The following is a 25,875-nucleotide window of genomic DNA, read 5'->3' as shown; positions in this document are numbered from 1 at the left end:
GTTATCTCCGTTCCGAAAATACCCATATCATAGGGTATTTGACACATTTTATGAAACGTGATAGCCACCATCTTGGATTTCAAAATGGCGTCGAATATCGATTTTCGGCATCTACGCGTCGTCCCCGTTCCGAAAATACCCAATATGGATAGGATAGTTGACACTATCTGAATCCTGATTTCCACCATATTGGATTCCAACATAGCGTCAAATATTGATTTTCAGCATCTACGCGGCTTCCCCGTTGCGAAAATACCCTATTGTAGAGTATTTTAAGCATAACATTTGATAACGGCACAAAAGCATTTGTAAACAAACTTTCTAAGGCCCTTTACACGCGAACCAAAGTACGCCCACGCAAACCAATACCACTTTCGGAAAGGTGATAGTTGCCCCTATCCGATGATGTTGTTGGTTTGCGTGGTCGATTTTCGGCACCTTCACGTCGTCCCCGTTCCGAAAATACCCATATTGTAGGGTATTTGTGACTTTCCCTGACCTCGATGGCTGCCATCTTGGACTCCATATTACTACAAATAATCCGGATGCCATCTCTATCGGAAGCCAATATTGTGCGGATACCATCCGGATACTATATTTTGATGCCTGCGTCGTCAGGTTGTGACAAGTCGAATGAGCCCCGTATTGAAGTGAAAGTGGAAAAAACGAAGGAAGCATTCATTGCGTCAATTGAAATAAGTCTTTGCTTCAAATGAAATGAACTGAAACACTTGACGAACGAAACAAGTGATAGTCCAGTCATGTTTGAAAAGAGGAATGTTCATCGTGACTCGATAACAAGAAACACGATGACTTACACGAAAATGATATTGCTCGAAATGAAGCGATTCTGCGGAGGGTTCATTTTCTTTTCTTTGTTTCGAAAATGCAGAACCCTGCTCACAACTGGATCTCGAATGCCGAGCTCCATCGTCGATGTCATCAGAAGCCGATAGCAACAGAAATTCGAGAGCGAAAGTGAAGGTGGGTCGGCCACACACTTCGACGGGGCGGAAACGAAATCTGCAAGCAAGCGCTGGATTGGAATCCGGCAGGACATCGCAGCGAATTTCTTGCTAAAATTTTCCAATCGCGAGATATTCGCAATCAATCAAGTTTGAGATTTTTTTGCTTTTTTCTAGCGTCCTGGAGAAAACCTTACCTTAATTCGAGGTGTTTCTGGTTAATTGACAAGGTCATGTGGTATTCGGTCATTGCGAGCATTTTTATGTACCACTTCAATACTGTTACGCATTTGACCACAAACGTTTGGTTACTGGGTGCATTATCTAAGAGCTTTAGGGGTGATGTGGTGGTCCTGCAAAGAACCGTTTTGTCGTGATGGTTGAGTAATGCTGAGCTATTAGGGTGTTCAACACGGATGATGTTGGCGAGCTGTATGTTGTTTGGAACCTTGGGTGACGCACTTGGCATAGGTGGCCCACAGCGACTCACGAAGAGCTACTGAATCCGATCAGTAGCGGTGCGGCTTCTTCCTCCTTATTCGATGAAAGGACGCTCATGTGGGCTGCAGCACGCTGATTGTGGGCAGCGTCTCGTTGTGTACTACTGATGACGACCGTTTGGACACCACCACATACGGTGATTGAATAAGCACCGTTCGGCGAGACCAGATGGAATTCGATTTTGAAATCTGTGTTAGGGAAAGCGTTTTTTTGCAGCCAATTGGTGTTAATTTTGATCACCATTGCAACAGTTGAACATTTGTGTAATTTTCAATAGTGACCTATTGTAAATTGATAAAGTGTTCTTTTCAACAGATCCATAGAAAAATTTCCAATCTATTAGATTGTTTAAAATGTAAATCCATCAGCTATTGACAGAGTTATAAGTGGTCAAAACCTGACCTTTTTTTGTAATGCGGCCGATGTTTTTAATTCATCAAAACAAGAGAATGCCAGAGAGAATGATAAGATTATTCAGGGAAATCCTGAAAACTCAGAACACATCTTCAGGGTGGCCACTGATTTTAAATAATTAAATTCCCGGATGCCCAACATACTTTCCGGGTTTCATAAAACAGCTAAATAAGGTAAAAAGGGAATAGCGACATGGATTGATTTCAGCAATTGATGCAATTCAGTATTTTAAATGCAGAAAACCAAATAAGTAAACTAAAGGAGAAAACTTTATAGAAATCTTCAATAAGGAAAAATCCCCAAAGGCTTGGTAGCCATCATAATGAAGTAATGAAATTGGGTTAAAGGTTAACTTTCATTTAATTCCACTTAATTAATTTTGGTATCCATGACAGATACGCATTTCGACTACAATGAGCAGTCTTCATCAGTGTCATTCCCACTAAAGAACTTATCAAAACCTTACCCCCTTAAGTAAAGGGCGAACACGAAATTATTGCGACACCGAAAATGTCATGCCAATTTTCTTATAATGTTTAGAATCAAACCAAAATTTTAGGGTAGTTTTATACATATATTTACTTCAAAAATCAAAAGAAAAGTTAATCGATGGAGCCTTGAGTGTAAAATTGAACGCATTTTCGCTTGATGCCCTCCATCAAAGTCTTTACAGTGTCATCCGGTACCAGTTTCTCAGTTTTTTTTTTCCATTTTCTTAACATGTCGTTCTCGTCTTTGACTGTCTTCTTGCTCTTCCTAAGTTCCCGCTTCATTATTGCCCAGTACTGCTCCACCGGGCGCAGCTCCGGACAGTTTGGCGGATTCACATCCTTTGGAACAAAATGGACAGAATTGACCTCATACCACTCCAGGACACTTTTAGAATAGTGGCATGATGCCAAATCTGGCAAAAATAGCGGAGCTTCGTCGTGCTGCTGCAAGAACGGCAAAAGGCGCTTCTCGAGGCACTCAGATTTGTAGATCTCGCCATTTACTGTGCCCTTTGTCACGAAAGACTCACTCCTCAGTCCGCAAGAGCAGATGGCCTGCTAAATGAGATATTTGGAGGCGAACTTCGACATTTTCTTCTTCTTAAATTTGTCGTCCACATCGAACTTGCTCTTGCCGGTGAAAAACTCCAACCCCGGAATTTGCTTAAAATCGGCTTTTATATACGTTTCGTCGTCCATGACACAGCAGCCATATTTTGTCAGCATCTTCTCGTAGAGCTTCCGTGCCCGAGTTTTAGCCGTCGATTGTTGCTGCTCATCGCGGTTTGGGAAGTTCTGTACCTTGTATGTATGTAGTCCAGCTCTCTTCTTTGCATTCTGGACGTAGCTCTGCGACATGCCGATCTTTTTAACCAAATCACGGCTTGAGACGTTGGGATTTGCTTTAATCATCCGCTTCACCTTTCCCTCCGTCTTTTTGTTCTCCGGTCCCGGTTTTCTTCCAGCTCCTTTGCCGTGGTCCAACGTCAACCGCTCCTGGAACCGCTTCAACACTCTGGAGACGGTTGAATGGTGAATGTTCAACATTTTTCCCAACTGCCGGTGCGACAGGTCAGGAAATTCCAGGAGTTTGGAAAGAATTTGTTCTCTCAACTTTCGTTGAATCGAAAAACACGATTTCGAGTTTGACAGCATGTACACAATACACATCAATGAGAAAGTGTGCAAAATTTGGTTGATTTTTACCCAATGGTAAAAAAGTTATGCCCTGTTGAATGTGTCGCAATAATTTCGTGTTCGCCCTTTACTCATCCCCATTCTAGCCAATTTATTGTTGAAATTGAAACGAACCAAAATGGCCGAATTTAGAATTTTGCATTGAAACACAAATTTTGTGTTGTTTCATTTGGTTGTTTTCTCTTTCGCTTGGTTCAGAAAAAATAATCAGGCCTTCCTGATTTTGTAAGTGTAGTTGGTCCTTTACTAATTTGCCAGGGGTATACTGTGGTTGTCAAATCCAATTTATAACCTTATATAACGCGTCTACCTCACATTGATTTTGGTACTTTGCTTTTTGGTACCCACTTTCTAGTTCGTTTACCCCAAAAATGGTGCAATGGGGTAAATGGCTCGTTGACATGACTGTTATAAAAAGAATGTTTTTCGACAGTCAAATCGCTGCTAAGGTTTAGTTAGGACGTGGCCTGGCTATGTTTGGCATTGCTCCGTTCTATAAAGCAGAGCTGAAAAAAAAAACACTGCAAAACTCCAGCTGTTGAAGGATTTGACGAATCCCTAAATAAAACAACAAAAAATCAACTAATGTATTTGAATGCCCGATTCTGGGATGATTCGAAAAACGAGGTGGCAACTCGTTACATGACGTCAAAGTCTTTGGGAAGATCCCGGGCATCAGATCTACTCGCTGCGTTTATGGAAGCCCTTGCCGGTATCCCTTCGAACAAGTTGCTGCAAGTGTCCATGGATGGGCCCAATGTGAATTGAAGCTAGAGGTACAAAAAGGTGGCGAGACGCTGATAGATCTGGGATTAGTGTTCGCAGTACCAGTTGGGATGTTGTTAAATATCTGCGTAGTATCTACAATATCTTCAAAGATGTACCAGCAAGACGAGCGTTTTCACGATGTATTCCGGATCTACCATATTCCCGTTAAAGTGTTGCGGCCACCGATGGTTGGAAAATAGCGGTGCTGTTCAGAGGGCAATCGAAATTACTCCGCAAATACGAAAACTTATTCAAGGCGTCCAGAAAGACAAAATCGAACCAACGTCGGCTTCCTACCAAGATGTTAAAAACTGTTTGAATGACTCGCTGACGGCCAATAGTACGTTCAGACTACAGAGTTATATCATGTTATAGCACTATCTTGATGGCGGTTTTTGCAATTATTTGACAACTGGTATAACATGTTGTAACTCTGTAGGGCTACAAAATGGTGAGTTGACAACCTGGAAGGAGCGGAATACCTAGCCCTGGCCCTCACAAGTTCCTACTTCACGCCTCCACGAGTCTTATGATAACAAAAGACTACCAGCTGAAACATGGACACAGCTGGGTGGCGTAGCCTGGGCAATGTTGCCAGTCCGGCAATAGCAAAGTGAAGAAGTGCGACGCGAACACTGGCGCGGTAACCATAGTGCTTCACCAAACCCGAGCGTCTGTTCACCATGGAGGTGCGACTCAAAACGGCGTCTGTTCTCCATGTTCGGAGCGGCTGATCACCGTCCTAGTGCCAGCGTGGGACTCTAAACAGAGCTGTGCACGATGGTGCCCCGGCGAGACAGGGGGTTGGGGCAGGCCCAACAAGCCGCCCTGGAAAAACATAAAGTTGCAAATACTGAAGAAAGAAATACGGATCGGAACAATCGACACAGACCTACGCGACGAAATAAGAACTACGATTGGAAACTCGGAACATGGAACTGCAAATCGCTCGGTTTCCCGGGTTGCGATAGGTTAATCTATGTCGAACTTCAACCACGCAACTTCGAAGTCGTAGCACTGCAGGAACTTTGCTGGACGGGACAAAAGGTATGGAAAAGCGGGCATCGAGCGGCTACTTTCTACCAGAGCTGTGGCACCACCAACAAGCTGGGAACCGGCTTTGTAGTGCTGGGTAAGATGCGCCAACGCGTGATCGGTTGGCAGCCGATCAACTCGAGGATGTGCAAGTTGAGGATTAAGGGCCGTTTCTTCAACTACAACATCATCAACGTGCACTGCCCACACGGAGGAAGACCCGTCGACGCGAATGTAGCGTTCTATGCGCAGCTGGAGCAGGTGTACGACATGAACACTCAAGTAGGACGGGAGGCAATGTATAGACCGGCAATCGGGCCAAACAGCCTGCAAGCCGTATCGAACGACAACTTTGCGTGAACTTTACAGCCTCTCGGCGTATGATAGTTCGAAGTACCTTTTTCCCCCGCAAGGATATCCACAAAGCCACCTGGAGATCACCTGACCAACACACAGAAAACCAAATCGATCACGTTCTTCTCCGACATTATCAACGTCGAACATAGATTCGGACCACTACCTTGTTGCAGTATGCATGCGCTCAAAACTCAAAACTCGAAGTCGAACGCCGCGACCCAACATTGAGCAACTACGGTACGCCGGAGTTGCCCAGGACTACGCGCAGCAGCTGGAAGTTGCACTACCCACGAAAGAGCAGCTTGGCGCAGCTTCTCTTGAAGATGGCTGGAGGGACATCCGTTCCGCCATAGGTAGTACTGCTGCAGCGGCACTAGGTACTGCAATCTCGGACCGAAGAAATGACTGGTTTGACGGCGAATGCAAACTGTTAGTAGAGGAGAAGAATGCTGCAACACCGCACAAGATTGAATGTGGAGCGATACAGACAACCGCGGAACAGACAAAACTCGGTCTTCCGAAGGAAGAAGCGTCAGCTGGAAGACCAAGATCGCGAGGCGATAGAAAATCTGTACCGCGTAAACGACACACGGAAGTTCTACGAGAAGCTAAATAGTTCGCGCAAAGGCTACGTGCCGCAAGCCGATATGTGCAAGGACTTGGACGGTAGCCTTCTCACGAACGAGTGTGAAGTGATTGAGAGGTGGAAGCAGACCTTGGAGCACGCGCAGAAGACGACAGGCTACCGGCCCCTGATCGTCAAGAAGTTGAGGAGGAGATCGGTCGGCTGAAGAACAACAAAGCAACTGGTGTAGATCAACTACCAAGTTATTACAATACAGTGGTGAAGCACTGGCTAGAGCGCTGCACTGGATAATTGCCAAGATTTGGGAGGAGGAAATATTACCGGAGGAGTGGATGGAAGGTGTCGTATGCCCAATCTACAAAAAGGGCGACAAGTTGGATTGCTACTCTCCCAAATTCTATGCCGCCGCCTGTCACCATTTGCCAGAGAGTTCGTGGGGCAATACCAGGCGAGATTCATGGGTGCCTCCGCTACCACGGACCAAATTTTCGTGATTCGGCAGGTTCTGCAGAAATGCATCGAATACAACGTGACCACACATCATTTGTTCATCGATTTCAAATCCGCATACGTCACGATCGAGATCAGCTATGGCAGATTATGGACGAGTACGAATTTCCGGATAAACTGACGCGATTGGTCAAGGCGACGATGGATCGAGTGATGTGCCTTTGAATCTCGAAGGGGGTTACGGCAAGGTGATGGGCTTTCGTGTCTGCTATTCAACATCGCGTTAGAAGGTGTAATCAGAAGAGCTGGGATAGACACGAGTGGCACGAAGTCCATCCAGCTTCTTGGCTTCGCCGATGACATTGACATCATGACACGGAACTTTGAGACGATGGCGGAAACGTACATCAGACTGCAGGCTGAAGCTAGGCGGATTGGACTTACCATCAATGCATCAAAGACAAAATACATGAAAGGAAGAGGTTCTAGGGAAGACAATGTTAGCCTCCTACCCCGAGTTTAGATTGACGGTGACGAAATCGAAGTGGTCGATGAGTTCGTGTATTTGGGCTCACTGGTGACCGCCGAAAATGATACCAGTAGAGAAATTCAAAGACGCATTATGGCAGGGAATCGTGCCTACTTTGGACTCCAGAGGACGCTCTGGTCGAATAAAATTCGCCGCCGCATAAAGTTGACTGTCTACAAGACGCTGATTGGACCGGTGATCCTCTACGGCCACGAGACCTGAACTATGCTCGTGGAGGACCAACGCGCCCTTGGTGTTTTCGAACGGAAGGTGTTGCGTACCATCTACGGTGGAGTGCAGATGGATGACGGAACGTGGAAGAGGCGAATGAACCACGAATTGCACCAGCTGCTGGGAGAACCATCCATCGTCCACATTGCAAAAATTGGGCGACTACGGTGGGCTGGGCACGTCGTAAGAAGAGGCGCGCAGCGGGCAAGATGGATCGACCAAGTAGAAGGTGACTTGCGAACCCTTCGCAGACTACGAGGCTGGCGAACTGTGGCCATGGATCGAGTAGAGTGGAGACGGCTTCTTCGGACAGCAGAGGACAATGCCTTAGTCTGGTTGGTAAGGTAGGTAACTCTGTAGTCTGAACGTGGTATTAAGCTGGCTTTCTTCAAATCAGTTGCTGTCGAAGTTGTGCCATTTCTATGCGAGTTTCAGATGGACAACCCTATGGTGCCTTTTTTGTACAACGCGATGTCGCAAATTAGAGGCATCATGGAAATTAATATTGATCATCTGAACAATATTGAACAGGTAAATGCACATTCGATCAATATAGTATGATTGCAAAAAGGAACGACTGGTCAGCGTATTCAGAACTATTGTTGGTTGTGAAAATGATTTGCTGCTTATCGCATGGCAACGCCAAAGCAGAGAGAGGTTTTTCGGTAAATGTAGAATATCTTTTTGAAAACATGAGGGAAGAGTCAGTCGTAGCGCGACGTCAGATCTATGATGGTGTTACCAATGCAAATTTCGCATTCGCTTTCCATGTAGACATGGATCGTCGTATGAAAGAAGCTCTCAATTCCGACAAAGCGAAATTGTTGAAACGCCACAGAGAAGCAGAAGCGAAACATCTCGAGAATAAGCGAAGAAAGTTATTGGAAGATGCTCAAAAAGAATCCGAGAGTTTCCAGGAGAAAATTGTTCTGCTCAAATCATAAACATGTTTAAAAGTTATCCGAACATAAACACATATTCAACTTGTAATTTCTCGTTGTAATGTGAACTCACTGAAGGAATAAAATGTTAATGATAATTAAACTTAAATTATTTTGCCATGTCTGCGGTTGTCATATGGAGATCCAGAGAGTAAGAAATTTTACTGTCTTATCCATGAGAAGTGCATCCTCAGGTTCAGTTGTCAAAGCAAGAATAATCACTACTCTGTTATTTTACAATGGATCGTCTACGGGATGATTTGTATATGGCTGTGAAATTATGAACACAAATTGAGAGCTTGGTGACATTGATTAAATATTCCTATTATTACTTAGTGATTAATAGTGAGCCTAGTTGTGAGTAGTACTTAATTATTATAGTATAATATGTATTTATAGCCCTAGGCCATATGTTCTGTAAAAATTGTATAAGTATGATGTTCTGATGTGCGTACCATGAGTATGCTATTCTTGATATTTTCGAAAGCTCTCATTTTAAACTAACCATAATTTGCACTAAGGTATAATAAAGCACATCACGATGTAGCTTCTTAGGTTAAAATAACGGAGTTTTGGGGACTGAATTTTTTTCTGAAAACAGACTAAAAATTCAGGGATTTTTTTTTTTACTTTGAGTCGACACCCTGGTTTCTATCTATGTTCGGATTTAAGTAAAAATCAACACGATCTACTAGCACAACTGTGCTCAGTATGAATTATAAGCTAAAAAACGACATTTATAAACTTACTGTTTCCTGAATTGTGTATTGCTTTAACAGCCTTTTTTAGCTTTGTCAGTCCTTCGCGATCGAAGTCAAGTGTCTGTAAAGAGCAGGAGAGAGAGAGAGAAACAAATGGCTACGATTAGTTTGATACTCAACAATAAACAATAACGATCTGCCGAGCTGGCCAGCTGATTTAAAAAGTGAATGTTATGCATAAATCGTTACTTTCGATACGGTAATATTTCTGCATCATCCGGAAGCTTCGGCAACTGGCAAATGTGACGAGGAAAATATAGCCGAAAGTAATAAAATACTAATCCTATCGCCATCCGGCTCCGATGGAAGCCATAAAGTCATATATTTTTTAAAATGCACATTTCACGGAGCAACATTTATGCGCTCAAAACAGAAATCAGATGATTTGCTGAAGGGGGAGGGGAACACTTCCTCGAAGAGCAAGATTTAAAATCCACATCGATGATGTAGCGCGACAAATGTTACGCAAATCTGCAGCCGTTGGATGCTAGGAATGCGATTGGACAGAAACTCATCCGACGGGGTTTGTTTATTATTCTGCCCCCGTGCTCATCGTCGGTTTGGATTTCCCGACTGTCACTCTAAATTTACCATCGTTTATTTTATTTTATTTTTTTCTGAGTGAATTCTTCGGCCCTGGCATCGCGATTTTGTTGTTTGTTCGAAAGGTAAGGAAATGTGCCATTTTGCATGATTTCATTTCGTCAACCAAACTCAACAAAGTGTTAAATAGCGCTCTCGGCCGGCTCACGTACCTACCGAGCAGGCACATTGTGTTTGCCTTTTGAAGCAAGGGAGGCAGGCAGCGAAGAAAGTGTCACAAAGTTGGAATGTCGGCTATTTTGCGAGGTTTACTACCGCGAGCCTGATAGAATACAAATTGGGTACAAACAGGTGAACAGGCACAATGTGTCCCACTTGGGATGTTTGAAGGCACTCTACAATGCACTGTTTGTATTACGTGTTGCGCAATCGTTATTCTGAAAATCGAAATGGTTTCGCAAAGATTCAATTTGTTTCTGGGAATATTGAGGAGCAATTGGTTGGCGTTTCCTTAACCTCAATCTACCTGTGCACCAACTCTCAAAACATAAGCAATTATCAAAATATTGCTTGCAATGGATAGATATCGAGTAAACTAGAAGATTAAGTGTGTTTTTCAACCGATTCGAGTAGGAATATGGCATTAAATCTGGTTTTGGAAGTTGGTGTACAGGTAAACAGTGAGGTTACGGGACGCCACTGAAACAGAAATACGACCCAGAACCTTGAAAAAATGGTGCATGTCTTGAATATAAAAAAGTAGAAGGGTCTGTGCCTTGGGGCACGAACGGAAGCTTGACGTAGGACCACTAGTGGACGGAACAAATATGTTGATAATTTAGTTCTCTTTCCATTTTTGAATTGGTGGTCGATGCCGACCGGATGAGGACGGCCTAGTCGTGCTGCCTATTGCGGGAAGCCTTCGTCCGTTCGGTGTGGGTGTTTTTGTCGTCGTCTGAGTGATGCCACATATACAGATTTACAGTCATAGTCCATAGTCCGGATTTAGGATCCGGATTAATAAAATTATCTGTATCTCGGTAACGGATTGACGTACAAATAAGGTTAATACATCAAAACAAAGGTAATTCACTGTAAATATCAATACAAATCATTTCTCTTCGTTTCTAATGAAAATTCGCACTTTCTTCTTTATTCCTCCCATCAAACGCTGCACATCTCCGGAGTCAACTTCCTTGGCACATTTGTTCCACATTTTGTTCATCTGAATCGCGTCCCGAGCCGTTTTTCCACTTTTCTTAAGCTTCCGCTTCATTATTACCCAAAATCTCTCGATGGGCCGGAACTGCGGGCAGTTGGGTGGATTTATGTTTTTATCGATGAAATCTACGTTATTATCGCGGTACCACTGGATGACTTCCCGGCTGTAGTGGCAACTCGCCAAATCTGGCCAAAACTTCACGGGACCTTTATGGGCTTTAATGAAAGGTAGTACGCGGTTTTTTAGGCATTCTTCCTTGTACAGCTTCGAGTCCATCGTCTTATTCGTCACGAACACTTTGGTCTTTGCTCCGCAGCTGCATATCCCTTACCAAATCATCAGTTTTTTGGCAAATCTGTCCATCTCCTCGTGCCGTCGCCATGTAGAATTTTTGGCCAGGAAGCTGTCCGAAATCCATTTTGACGTAGGTTTCATCGTCGATGAGCTTGGTACTTCGTCAAAATCTGCTGGTAAAATTTCCAAGCTCGAGTTTTGGTGACGAAACTTTGCTTCAACGTTCTGTTTGGTTGCTTGCTGGCTTGATAAGAACGATATCCTGCTCGCAAACGAATTCTTCGAACGGTACTGCGAGCAGCAGCGTATTTTTGTGCGATTTCATTATCTGATAGTTCAGGGTTTGCTCTGACGGTTCTCAACACCTTCTGGTTCAGCTTGCGGCCATATGTTCCACTACGACGCTTATCTTGAGGCACTCGATCCACGCTCTTTCGCTCCCTGAAACTTTGAGCACATCGTCGTGTGATTGATTTGACGATTTTTAACGTTTTTGCGATTTTTATTTTATTTTTATTGGATTATCAACGTGGGTGTGCAGAATTTTTTCTCTCCTCTCGGCTTCCATCTGGAATCATTTTTGACTCACTGCACGAAACACCGTGAAATTTATACCACAGAAAGTGGGCGCCTAGGTAAACAAACCGCTGTAAAATGATTCTTGTAGCGGTCACTTTCCGTGCCGCTGCAACACAAAAAATGATTCCGGATTCTAACTGGACAGAACTTTATCAGAATGAATTCGAAGTTGTGACTGAAATATAGGCCCAGGAGACCTTATGATGGTTCACCGCAAAATCCGGAACAAGCGTAAAAGTAGTAAATTTATGAAACTGATCCTAATCCGCGGTTTTTTTTTCAAAACCTCTTATAAAACTCTTATCAAAATTAATGTGAAGTTATGACCGGAATTTTGTCACTGGAAACCACGAGGTGGTTCACTAAAACATCCGGATCATCCGTAAAAGTGGTCAATTCTTGAAACTGATCCTAGAGCTCCGCGATATTTTCAAAACCAGTGACCAGAATATCTTGATAGAGCTGGAATTAGGGCGTAACGGCTTTTGTAAACAATGACTTCTCTCGATGATTTCTAGAAATTCAAGGCACGCCCACGAGAAAGGCACGCATATCGAGAAAAGTCATTGTTTACAAAATCTGTTATGCCCTAATTCCAGCTCTATCTAGATAAAGACCCTGGTTACCACAGGATGGACCACCGGTTTTTTTTTTTTTCAAAACCACTTATTGACATCTTATCAATATGAATTCGGAGTTGTGATTGGAAAATTGACCCTTGGATCCACAGAACGCCTCTCCAGAGGATCCAAATCATCCCTAAAAGAGGTAAATTGATGAAACTGATCCTAGAGCTCTTCTGATTTTTCGAAACCATAGATGTATCATCAGAATGAAATGGGAGTTGTGACCGGAAAATGGACCCTTGGGACCACGAGATGGTTCACCATAAACATCCATAAAAGTGTTCAGTTCTTGAAACTGAGCTTAGAGGTACGGTTTTTTTTTTCAAACCCACTCATTGGCGTCTTATCAGAACGGATTTGGAGTTATGACCAGAAAATTGACCCTGAGACCAGTGCACAATGGTCCCAAAGCCGTATTTAGGAAGACAAAAATATTAGCGCCCAAACCATCAGTTTTAGGTATATTTTGTCTTCGGGAAAGTTTCTTCGTATTTTTTGGTCGATCTTGTTAATGCTAGCGAAATTAGGGTGGTCCATAAAATTGATGAATTGAAAATACAAACTTTTTTATTATTTGAGATAGACCAACGCAGTTTTCTAAAAAGTTGTAGCAATCAATTTGCAGCAGACATGAAATTTCTATCTCTTATGGTTCAAGAATTATAAATATTTTAAACAAGCAGGTAAGGGTGGCCCCTAGAAAATCGGCTAAATATATTTTTATGCACTGGGTAATTGCCAAGATTTGGGAGGAGGAGATATTACCGGAGGAGTGGATGGAAGGTGTCTTATGCCCAATCTACAAAAAGGGCGACAAGTTGGATTGCTGCAACTACCGCGCGATCATACTGCTGAGCGCCGCCTACAAGATACACTCCCAAATTCTATGCCGCCGTCTGTCACCATATGCAAGAGAGTTCGTGGGGCAATACCAGGCGGGATTCATGCGTGCCCGCGCTACCACGGACCAAATTTTCGCGATTCGGCAGGTTCTGCAGAAATGCCGCGAATACAACGTGCCCACACATCATTTGTTCATCGATTTCAAATCCGCATACGACACAATCGATCGAGATCAGCTATGGCAGATTATGCACGAGTACGGACTTCCGGATAAACTGACGCGATTGGTCAAGGCGACGATGGATCGAGTGATGTGCGTTGTTCGAGTATCTGGGACACTCTCGAGTCCCTTTGAATCTCGAAGGGGGTTACGGCAGGGTGATGGACTTTCGTGTCTGCTGTTCAACATCGCGTTAGAAGGTGTGATCAGAAGAGCTGGGATAGACACGAGTGGTACGATATTCAGGAAGTCCATCCAGCTCCTTGGCTTCGCCGATGACATTGACATTATGGCAAGGAACTTTGAGATGATGGCGGAAACGTACATCAGACTGAAGGCTGAAGCTAGACGGATTGGACTTGCCATCAACGCATCAAAGACAAAATACATGAAAGGAAGAGGTTCTAGGCAAGACAATGTTAGTCTCCCACCCCGAGTTCAGATTGACGGTGACGAAATCGAGGTGGTCGATGAGTTCATGTATTTGGGCTCACTGGTGACCGCCAAAAATGATACATGCAGAGAAATTCAAAGACGCATTATGGCAGGGAATCGTGCCTACTTTGGACTCCGGAGGACGCTCCGGTCGAATAAAATTCGCCGCCGCACGAAGTTGACTGTCTACAAGACGCGGATTAGACCGGTGGTCCTTTACGGGCACGAGACCTGGACTATGCTCGTGGAGGACCAACGTTTTCGAACGAAAGGTGTTGCGTACCATCTCCGGTGGAGTGCAGATGGATGACGGAACGTGGAGGAGGCGAATGAACCACGAATTGCACCAGCTGCTGGGAGAACCATCCATCGTCCACATTGCAAAAATTGGGCGACTACGGTGGGCTGGGCACGTCGTAAGAATGCCGCACGACGACCCAGTGAAAATGGTTCTAGAAAGCAACCCAACAGGAGCAAGAAGAAGAGGCGCGCAGCGGGCAAGGTGGATCGACCAAGTAGAAGGTGACCTGCGGACCCTTCGTAGACTACGAGGCTGGCTCTGTGAATTTCGTTGAAGTTATTCCTTCGGATCCTTTGAAATTCCCATAATTTTTTGTTTCATTAAAACTCATGGGTTATGAAACTTTTGCAAGATCCCTAATTTATTTGAACTTTGGGATCTTGTAATTCATTCTATGTGCGTAGTCTTGAATAATTATTTTCGTTTCACCAGATTCTTGAAAGTTTCTTCAAGTTTGATTTCATTAGGTCCAAGATTTCAAAAAAGTCTTAGTTGAAAAAATCTGTAGAAATAATCCATGTTCCACATCCTTAAAAAAACTAGCCTAAGAATTCATGTTGTTACTGAAGATTAATCCACTCTAGAATTATTATGTTCAAAGTGTAAAAGTTAATAACGAGGAAGATAAAGTTGGTTGTATTATGAAACATGGTCAATATATTCAATTCTTAAAAATTTGCTTGATGTAGATTCCAGACACCCTGTCCATACCACCGAGTTTCGGACTTCATCCACGTGAGAACGGTCGTCGAGTCTCAGAGTTATCGAGAGGTCACTGGTAACGATTGGCATTAGATATCTTTATCGAAAGTGATGGGAAATGCAAAGTTTGATAAACATCGTTTGAGGACAAAATTTAATACGGAATTCAAGTGCAAACTTATCACCCTTCAGTTTACTGAAATGTGGTTTCATGAATCGATATTTACCTAAACGACAAAGTATCACGCGAAATGGAACCAACCTCTTTGAACTGGTGCTAAAAACTTAACCCATCGAGTGAAGCCTTCCAATAAATATGACATGAAGGCACACTATGGACAAGTTACTGATTAATTAACCTACATAGACCATCGAGTACTAAGTACTGGCCCAGTTCTCTGCCATGCTCACCCAATCAAGACTGACAGTCACCCAGAAGATAAACCTATTTCTACTCCAAGCAAACAGGTCAATGCCACTCGATCCCGGTAGTGTATTGTAACACCCAGAAGTAGCAGCAGAGCAGAGCAGCGAGCACACATTTGCGATTTGCCTACACATAAAACTTTCCAGCTTTCCTTCCGTTTTGCACATGCTGCTCTTATGTCACCCCGTCATCAGCATCCGACCTAGTGGCAACTTGACTAACTTATACCACCACAGTACGGAGGGCGAAGCAAGAGCAAAGGCAGCAAATAATTTCCCCGGTTATTTTAAAATGTGACCTACATTTCCTTCCACACCACCCTCCCCCAACATTTCCAACGTCAGGAACGCCGCACCCCATCGGCGTCGGTGTAAACATTTGCGAGCAGCACAGATGATGCGCATTCTCGTGGAGGATGCCTATCCATCCATCCACAAATTTTGATGAATGATCGCGGTTTATGTCGTCGTCTTCGTGGCCTGGCCACTTGTTTCTGTATGTATGGAACCCTTCCTGCCAGAATGCCGAGCGCGATTGGTCACGTTCTCCCAGCAGCCCAGGTGACTCTGAGTTGCAACTCCCTCATCGTTCTGCACTTACCAGGCTTATTCCGGCAGGGTTTTTATGAATGGAAGAACGAGGCCGATTATATAAACTCGTTCACTCTCCGTTCTTCCAACCCACCGACACCGAAATGAAAATCCTATTTTCAAAAAGTTCTACTTCCATTCAGTGGCCTACCGTACAAGTAATGTCACTGACAAGAAAGGCCCGAGGCGAACCGGAATTTCGTGATAGCATGAATAGCGCTCCAGAAGGCATATCTATGTATCTTTTCGATGCGGTCGGTGGTTGTTGGGTTAGGTGTTCCACCTAAGGGCCATTGTGTTGACGATTTTATTTTTTTTTTCGGATGCACTTCTTGTTTTCTCCAGGTGCAATCCGTAAGTAGGCTAAGGCTATAGTTGATTGAATGGAATTATTGTGGATTTCAAGCTTCTCTGCTGGTGCTCCTGTTGCTGCTGCAAGGTAACTGTTGTGATAGGAGGAACACCAGAGCAGGTAGTGGATTTTAAATTTTCAAACATGCAGAATAGATGCGAGGAAGCAAAACCAAGGATCCTATAGAACATGTAGGAGTTTGAAAAGATTTGTCACTTTGGATGGGAAAAAGGTGAATGAGAGGATTAAGGCCTTTTGTAATGAGAGATTCGACAAGTTCGGTGGGTGTACTTTTTTTCCACGCATGCTGCAGCTGATGGATAAGGGAGATTTTTTTTGTAGGAGAATAATAAAGATGGGATTCTCGAGATAAAAACGGTCGGATACCACCATCATCAATGGAATGCCCTTGACAATGACCTATTTTAAATGGGGACTCGTACTTGACATAATGGAATGAACGGTGTGTACTCAGGACCGTACCGATTAGAACAGGGATGAGCTTATTGGGTTTTTGATACGTAAATGGTCATTTCATTCAAGCTAAGCGCATATCCTTCTGCTTCACTTGAATTGTATTGAATGGAAGGCTCAATGGATGTCTTTAAAAGTGTGTGTTTGTAGAAAGAGGTATAAGAGACTCTTCACAAATCACGTCAAGCAACAGGGGAAGGGGAGATTGAAGAAAAGTGTTACAATTTGTTACATATTATTGATAAGGGGGAGGGGGTACCACAAAATCTATTTCTGTGCAAATTAAGCACCAAGTCCTATTTCATTTCATTTTCATTTCATTTTGCAGCGTTTGGTGGGGCAATGGGAGCGCAAGTCAATCCAAAGCCGAGGATAAAGGACGGGTAATGGCTGAATAGTCTATGCGGACCACTTGAACGCCATGGGAAAATGAAGGGATTGAAGAGGCCGGTTATTGGGGGGTTTTGAGGAAATGACACATAGTGATGCTAAATGTAAAGAAACCGAAAATCTCCCACTGATTCATCCTTTCACATATATACCAAATTGATATTTTAAAGCAATAATCAAAATAAACAGACAATACATGAAAAGGCTAGTTGCCTCCCTAAGCGGACCCTCCGCATCCTAACTCTTCTGTATGCTCAATTCAGCTTTCATTGAAGAAAATAGAAGCAAAGCGAATACGAAAGAAATCAGTGCGACTCGCACAAGCTGCTGTTCGTTTCTGATGTTGTATGCGTGTGAGTGAGTAGTAAATGCAAAATGAAACGATTTTTCCCATGCTTGACGACCACACATATAACGAACTGTAAAGTCAAGTGATAGCAAGCCGGACAGCTATGTATTTCCAACACAAAGTTCCATAAAAGAAGCTACTACCTAGCGGCAAGAAACGAAAGGGAAAGTGGACGAGGAGAATCGATCAATGTTACTTAGAACCTGATGCATTGTTTGGCTTGAAAGTTTTTCGAAGGGCCTATACGGTAAATGAATATGACTCATATTTGAATCCCGATCACTCAAATTCACAAAAACGTTAGTCACTCATAGAATGAGTAAATGTTTACTCAAATATGATTAAACGTCACTCATATGTGATTAAATGTATGAGTAACATTTCTAGATGGAGCTGGAATTAGAGCGTAACAGCTTTTGTGAACAATGACTTCTTTCGATGATTTCTAGAAAGTTTAGGCTCGCCAACGCAAATCAATAACACCATCGGGTAGAGGAAGACTTCCCCTAGCCGACGGTTATGTTGGTTTGCGTGGGCGTCCTAGAAATCGTCGATATAAGTCATTGTTTTCAAAAGCGCTGTTACGCCCTTATTCCAGCTCTATCTAGATTTAATCATATTTGATGAAAATTTACTCTTTCTACGTGTTGACACCGCCAGCAGATCGGCAACCCTGATCTGACGGGCGAAACGAGTTCAGTGGAGAGATAACGTAAGATAGCTTTGTATTGTCATAAAATCAATAGCATTCAGAGAAGAATACAAGTATACAAGAATACAAGTGCGTTCCGAATAATTTATATTCACGTTTATTGGCTAGACTTAACTAATTAAATTAATTTAAACGGAGATTTGCAATCCACCTACTGATCAACAATTTATACAACTAAGTTGAGGTAATTATACGCTACACTATATTAATTGTAAAAATATTTACCTAAACAAATTGCTTACCTATAGGTAAGCCTCATTCTACTCTAGGGTTGTTAACCTAAAATTGTCTGGCAGAGAATACCTTCCATGAGGTAATTGTATTAATTTATTAGTTTGCTAAGTTTATTAATATAACTTCCTAATTAGTGGCGCACAGGCTGAACATTGAGGGAAAATTCTAATCGAAATTGAATTGTTGTTCATAGTATTAGCGCACTGATTTTGTAAGTACTGCTCATAACCCCGCTTTAAGATAATCAATTTATGATTAATAAATTTGCAGCTTGAAGCTGTTTTATACCGCTATCAGGAATCAGAGTGTCTTCAATACCATTCGAGAGAACATTTCTTCAAGAAATTCATTATGACCAATTCCGATGGAACGCCGGATCTGGATGAAACCACCGGCTGTGTAGCCTGCGACAAACTCAACACCGCTGACGACTGTGTGCAGTGCGATAATTGCGATAGTTGGTGGCACTACTCTTGTGCTGGAGTCTCTGGATCAGTAGCACACCGTGACTGGGTATGTTCAAAGTGTTTGCCCGTACCTGCCAAATCGGAGGTGGCACAGTCGACAACATCCAGTTGCAAGGCTCGTTTGCAGCTAGAGTTACAACGGTTGGCTGAAGAACACGAACTTGAAAAGAAGCAGATCGCTTTGAGAGCGGAGCAGAAGTACCTGCGAAGGAAATATAAGCTTCTGGAGAGCACCATCGGGGAAGACGACGACGATCGCAGTTTGGTTAGTAGGAAAACTGGCGTATCGACCCGGGACCGAGTGAAACAAACCAATGATTGGGTGGATAAACATTCGGATGTGAAGGATCCAGTGAACGATGACATCGAAGAGGAAGGCGCAGTGGGAGGAACGGGAAACGATAAGCCCGAGTCCCAGCAAGACGCTCCAACGAAGCATCAATGTGAAAAGGATCATCCATCAAACCCGAAACCTGTCAATTCCCAACTTAAGGATAAACGGTTATCAGATCGGGACCAAACGCAACCGACGATGCAACACATACAAGATCTGCAGGAGAAGTTGAGATTATGTATAGAGCAGTTAAATCGTCAATCAAAGGGTCCCCCAGAGACTCGACCGACGGGAACAAAACCGAAAGTTCCTGCAAAGAATCATAAAGACGATACACCAGTGGAAACGTTGCCGGCTGATAACCAACAGAACCAGAAACAGCCTGATCCAACAACAAAACAGGTACCGTTACCAAATACACAACCCCCTGAGCCACGGGAAAAAAGAGAGGATCCACCCGGGTTGAACTCACGACGTCGTACTGTACCAGTGCCTGAACAGCCACGACAGAATCCATCGTCAACGCCCAATCAAAGACCTAGTGAACCAGATCCTGCAGGTGAAGATCTTCTAGACCCACCACGCCTGATACGAGAATCATCATATCCGGTACCACCACGTCCGGTACGAGACCCACCGAGTTCATACCTACCGAATCTGGGTGATGCAGGACCAACACCCCAGCAATTAGCAGCCCGTCAGATACTTCCACGAGATTTGCCTATCTTTGCAGGCAATCCAGCCGATTGGCCTGTCTTCATAAGTAATTATAATTACACCACGGAGGCATGCGGTTACAGCGTAGGAGAAAATATGATCCGTCTTCAACGCTGTCTAAAAGGTGCAGCATGGGAATCCGTGAGGAGTCGGTTGATTCTTCCTGCATCTGTGCCTAACGTGATTGAAACACTTCGATTGCGGTATGGGCGATCCGATTTGTTGATAGAATCGCTTGTCGAAAAAGTTAAAGCTACTCCCAGCCCAAGGGTTGACAAGCTCGACTCAATCATCGAATATGGAATGGTTGTCCAGGCCCTATGTGACCATATTGTGGCGGCAGAACTGTTGGACCATCTCTCCAACCCAACGTTGTTAAAGGATCTCGTCTACAAATTACCAGCAGAGTACAGAATGAAGTGGGCAGGCTTCAGGAAACAGCATGGTGTGGACAACTTGCAAACCTTCGGAATATTTATGGAGGACATTGTTGCGGATGCGTGTAGCATATCATCGTACAGTGGTGGCAATGACAAAACACAACGGCGCGAGAAACCAAAACAATCAGATCGTAGCTTCGTTCATGCTGATACGGAATCAAGAACTTCGAATCCAAATGAACAGGGACAAGATCGAAACGTAGCTGATGCTTTTACGAGTATCGAGTGTACTGTATGCAGGAAGGTGGGACATCGAGCCAGGGAGTGTAAGGAGTTCCAGGCGCTATCGATTGACGAGCGCTGGAAAAGGGTTCACAACCAAAGTTTATGCAGAACCTGCTTATTTGGGCATGGACGGAGATCCTGTCGCAGCAATAAGAGATGTGGTATCAACGGTTGTCAGCTACGTCATCATCCGCTTCTTCATTCGAACGTGAGGCCACAGACGGCGCAGAATGTGTCGACCTCGACTGAGCAACATCACGTTCATCAACAAGACCTTCCATCGTTGTTGTTTCGGATTGTACCTGTTGTCCTGCACAGTGGATCTAAGTCCGTCAGCACCTTCGCATTTTTGGACGAGGGTTCTTCACTCACCATGTTAGAAAACAGCTTGGCAAAGGAGTTAGGGGTAACTGGCTACGGAAAACCCTTGTGCCTAAAATGGACAGGCAACGTAACAAGGGAAGAACGGAACTCGAGACGCGTCGCTTTCGAAATTTCCGGACTGAAGAAGAATAAAAGATATCATGTAGCTGACGTTGGCACAATTGAATCACTGGATCTACCTACACAGAGCTTTCCGGTGGAGGCGATGAAACAGCACTTTCCCCACCTTCAAGGTCTTCCTTTAGAAGGTTATCGCAACGCTAAACCTCAGCTACTGATCGGCATCGATAACTTAAAACTGGCAGTACCATTGAAGACACGGGAAGGCGAAAACGGTGGTCCCACGGCCGTGAAAACCCGACTAGGATGGAGTGTTTATGGCGGTCGAAAAGAAGAAGCTGTTCGAACATACAGCTACCACATCTGCGAATGCGGAGGTGACGATGCCTTGAGCAACACTGTTAAAGCATACTTTGCATTGGACGAGATCGGAGGTAAGCAAGCTGAGGAGAAAACGGAAGATGACAAACGAGCAAAGCACATCATGCAAGAAACCACTCAACGGAACGGAGAGCGATACGAGACGGGTTTGTTGTGGAAACATAACAACGTGGAATTTCCGGACAGCTACGGTATGGCGGTGAAAAGATTGGAGTGCTTGGAGAGAAGAATGGCGAAGGATGCTATCCTGCGGGAAAACATTATGCGCCAGATCCAGGAATACCAGGCGAAAGGGTACGCGCATTGTGCTTCAGGTGAAGAATTGGCCAACTTTGATCCCCGTCGCACCTGGTTCTTGCCGCTTGGGGCAGTGGTGAACCCTAAGAAACCAGGAAAAGTTCGCTTGATATGGGACGCTTCAGCTAAAGTTGATGGCATCTCATTGAACACACTTCTCCTTAAGGGCCCCGACGAACTCGCCTCGCTGCTGAATGTTTTGTTCCGTTTCCGGCAATTTCCAGTGGCGGTAACAGCAGACATCAAGGAAATGTTTCACCAGTTGGGGATTAGAGAACTGGATAAGTGCGCCCAACTTTTTCTATGGCGCGATGATCCCAGCAAACAACCGGAGGTCTACGTTATGGACGTCGCAATATTTGGTGCGACATGCTCACCGGCAATGGCTCAGTACGTTAAAAACGTGAATGCGAGGAGGTTTATCCAGGACTTCCCGAGGGCCGTAGAAGGAATCATCCAGTGCCATTATGTGGACGACTATCTGGACAGCTTCCTGACTGTCGAAGAAGCAAAAAAGGTGGCGTCACAGGTGAAAGCCATCCACAAAAGTGGCGGATTCGAAATTCGAGGATGGGGATCGAACGTTCCAGATATTCCACTGCATCTTGGAGAACCCAAGGAGAAAGTGGTGAAGAATCTTGTGTTGAAGGGCGAAGAAACAGAGCGAGTTCTTGGCATGCGGTGGCTTACGGAGAAAGACGAGCTTAAATACTCTACCGAGATGAGAGCGGATATCACTGGACTGATTGCAAGCGGCGCGGTACCAACCAAACGACAGGTGCTCAGATGCTTGATGACACTGTTTGATCCGCTTGGTTTGGCAGCACCGTATGTAGTACACGGTAAAATTCTCCTTCAAGACATATGGCGTTCAGAATCAGGTTGGGACGAGCAAATCATTGAATCGTCATTTGAGCGTTGGCAAGAATGGACCGCAATGCTCAAGAGTATTGATGAGGTACGCATCCCACGCAGCTACTTCCGGAATATCTCTGGAGAATGCCTGCATGACATTCAGATCCACACTTTCGTCGATGCAAGTCCTGCTGCTTACGCATGCGTTTCATATTTGCGCATCGTCAATTCCTATGGGGAAGCAGAAGTTGCTTTGGTTGCAGCAAAAACGAAGGTTGCACCCTTAAAGCCAATGACCATCCCTAGACTCGAGCTACAAGCCTGCGTGCAAGGCGCCCGCCTTATGAAATTCGTCGTAGAAGGTCATACAGTCAAGGTTTCCAAGCGGTTCCTGTGGACTGATTCGACAGTGGCGTTAAGTTGGATCAAAGCGGATGCCTGGAAATTTCGCCCGTTCGTGGCACATCGTGTGAGTGAAATCCAGGAATGCACACAACAAATGGAATGGCAATGGGTGCCATCAGAGAAGAATCCCGCTGACGAAGCATCGAAATGGGGAGTTGGTCCTTTCTTCAACTCCGGTAGTATCTGGTTTAGTGGACCAGCATTCCTTCGTAAACCCGAGGATGAATGGATCGACCGGGAGATACCGCATCATCTGGTGCAACCTGACAAAGAGGAGCTTCGATCGTGCTGCTTGCATCATGAGGTGTTCATCCCAGAACTGATCATCGATGTCAGTCGGTTTTCATGCTGGAATCGCTTGCATCGCTCCATGGCGTACGTTCATCGATTCATCAGCAATTCAAAACGGAACGCCAATCGCCAAACTGGTGATATTACACAGAGCGAGCTTAAAAAGGCTGAAGGAACATTGATGCGTTTGGTACAGTGGGAGTGTTTCCCGGAAGAGATGGCAACGTTAGCAAGGAATCAACATGTAGCTGATACCAAACGGCATGCGCTGGACAAGACCAGCAAAATCTACCAACTGACACCAGCCTTGGACGAGGTCGGCGTTCTACGAATGGATGGTAGAATCGGGGCAGCTACGTGCGTTTCAAGGGACCTTAAGTTCCCCATAATATTGCCAAAATCGCATCGCCTAACCCATCTGATCATCGATCAACAGCACCGCAATCTGTTGCATGCGAATAACGAGACAGTAGTTAATGAAGTTCGCCAACGCTTCCATGTTCCGAACCTACGAGCACAGGTGAGAAAGGTAGCCAGAGAGTGTCAATATTGCAGGATAAAGAAAGCAACCCCTCAAATTCCGCAAATGGCAGCCTTGCCATCAGCCAGATTATCTCCGTACATACGCCCTTTCAGTTATGTAGGGCTGGACTATTTTGGACCTCTCCTCGTCAAGATCGGTAGGAGCAATGCCAAACGTTGGGTAGCACTATTCACGTGCTTGACGATTCGTGCTGTCCACGTGGAGGTGGTCTACAGCTTGACCACTGAGGCATGTATCAGAAGTGTTCGCCGTTTTGTTTGCCGACGTGGTGCACCTTTAGAAATTCATAGCGATAATGCCACAAATTTTCAGGGTGCTGAAAGAGTTTTGCGGGAACAAATCAACGCTGGACTGACCAGAACCTTCACGAGTACCACAACTACGTGGCGTTTCATCCCTCCTGGTGCTCCACACATGGGAGGAGCATGGGAGCGGATGGTACGGTCGATCAAAACTGCCATCACCTCAGCGTATAATGATGAACGGGTGGATGACGAATCTCTGCATACGTTGCTGGTAGAAGCGGAAGCTTTAGTGAACAGCAGACCCTTAACATATCTACCATTGGACTCCGAGGAACAAGAAGCCCTTACTCCTAACCACTTCCTGCTCGGGAGTTCATCTGGATCGAAGCAGGAATCCAGTGTAACTACAAGCGATAGTGTGATGCTGAAGCAGTCATGGAGCATGATTCAAGCGCAGTTGGATCGATTTTGGTCACGATGGATTAAAGAGTACTTGCCAGTACTCACGAAGCGGACGAAATGGTTTGGTGAGACGAAGAATATCCAAGTAGGTGACCTGGTACTGGTGTTGGATGAAACCAGAAAAAACAAGTGGATACGAGGTCGGATACTGGAGGTCATAACTGGCAAAGATGGGAATGTTAGACAAGCAGTTGTTCAAACATCGAGTGGCATATTTAGGCGACCAGTGTCTAAACTGGCTGTGCTGGATGTAACCGGCGTTGATGGAACCAGAACCAACACAGGTTCCATCGGGGGGAGGATGTTGACACCGCCAGCAGATCGGCAACCCTGATCTGACGGGCGAAACGAGTTCAGTGGAGAGATAACGTAAGATAGCTTTGTATTGTCATAAAATCAATAGCATTCAGAGAAGAATACAAGTATACAAGAATACAAGTGCGTTCCGAATAATTTATATTCACGTTTATTGGCTAGACTTAACTAATTAAATTAATTTAAACGGAGATTTGCAATCCACCTACTGATCAACAATTTATACAACTAAGTTGAGGTAATTATACGCTACACTATATTAATTGTAAAAATATTTACCTAAACAAATTGCTTACCTATAGGTAAGCCTCATTCTACTCTAGGGTTGTTAACCTAAAATTGTCTGGCAGAGAATACCTTCCATGAGGTAATTGTATTAATTTATTAGTTTGCTAAGTTTATTAATATAACTTCCTAATTAGTGGCGCACAGGCTGAACATTGAGGGAAAATTCTAATCGAAATTGAATTGTTGTTCATAGTATTAGCGCACTGATTTTGTAAGTACTGCTCATAACCCCGCTTTAAGATAATCAATTTATGATTAATAAATTTGCAGCTTGAAGCTGTTTTATACCGCTATCAGGAATCAGAGTGTCTTCAATACCATTCGAGAGAACACTGCGAATGATTTACGCTTTTGCGAGTTTGAGTGAACGGTGCTCAAATATGAGTCAGTCTCATTTGTGAAGTTTGTTTTGAAGGGAGAATTGACTGCACGCTATTTCTAAACTACCCAAATTTGAGAAGGATCTACTCAAAAGTAGGGCTGCCAAAAATTGAGCAATCAAAGTTGGACCTGACAAGATGACAAATGAACAACATCGTTCAGATTCAGCTCGTTGTTTTCCATTCGTCATCTTGTTAGTCTAAACTTTGTCTACTCAAATTGGTGTACCCTACTTCTCAAATTTGGGTTGTTTAGAAATAGCGTG

The 25,875-nt window shown here is 44.2% G+C and overlaps 1 protein-coding gene across 1 annotated transcript in view; it reads right to left on the bottom strand.

Moving 5' to 3' along the window:
- Asap (ArfGAP domain of ASAP) overlaps positions 1-25,875 on the bottom strand; it is a 480,120-nt gene that overhangs the window by 16,240 nt on the left and 438,005 nt on the right. The window contains exon 3 of the mRNA XM_065228429.1: positions 9,215-9,287. Within this exon, the coding sequence (XP_065084501.1) occupies positions 9,215-9,287 (73 nt within the window). The remainder of the gene's footprint in view (positions 1-9,214; positions 9,288-25,875) is intronic.

The sequence above is a fragment of the Ochlerotatus camptorhynchus genome, unplaced genomic scaffold (assembly GCF_037179485.1).
Source record: "Ochlerotatus camptorhynchus isolate MF236.1 unplaced genomic scaffold, CSIRO-AGI_Acam_v1.1 ptg000023l, whole genome shotgun sequence".
NCBI lineage: Eukaryota > Metazoa > Arthropoda > Insecta > Diptera > Culicidae > Ochlerotatus > Ochlerotatus camptorhynchus.
This window is presented reverse-complemented; position numbering and strand designations above follow the sequence as displayed.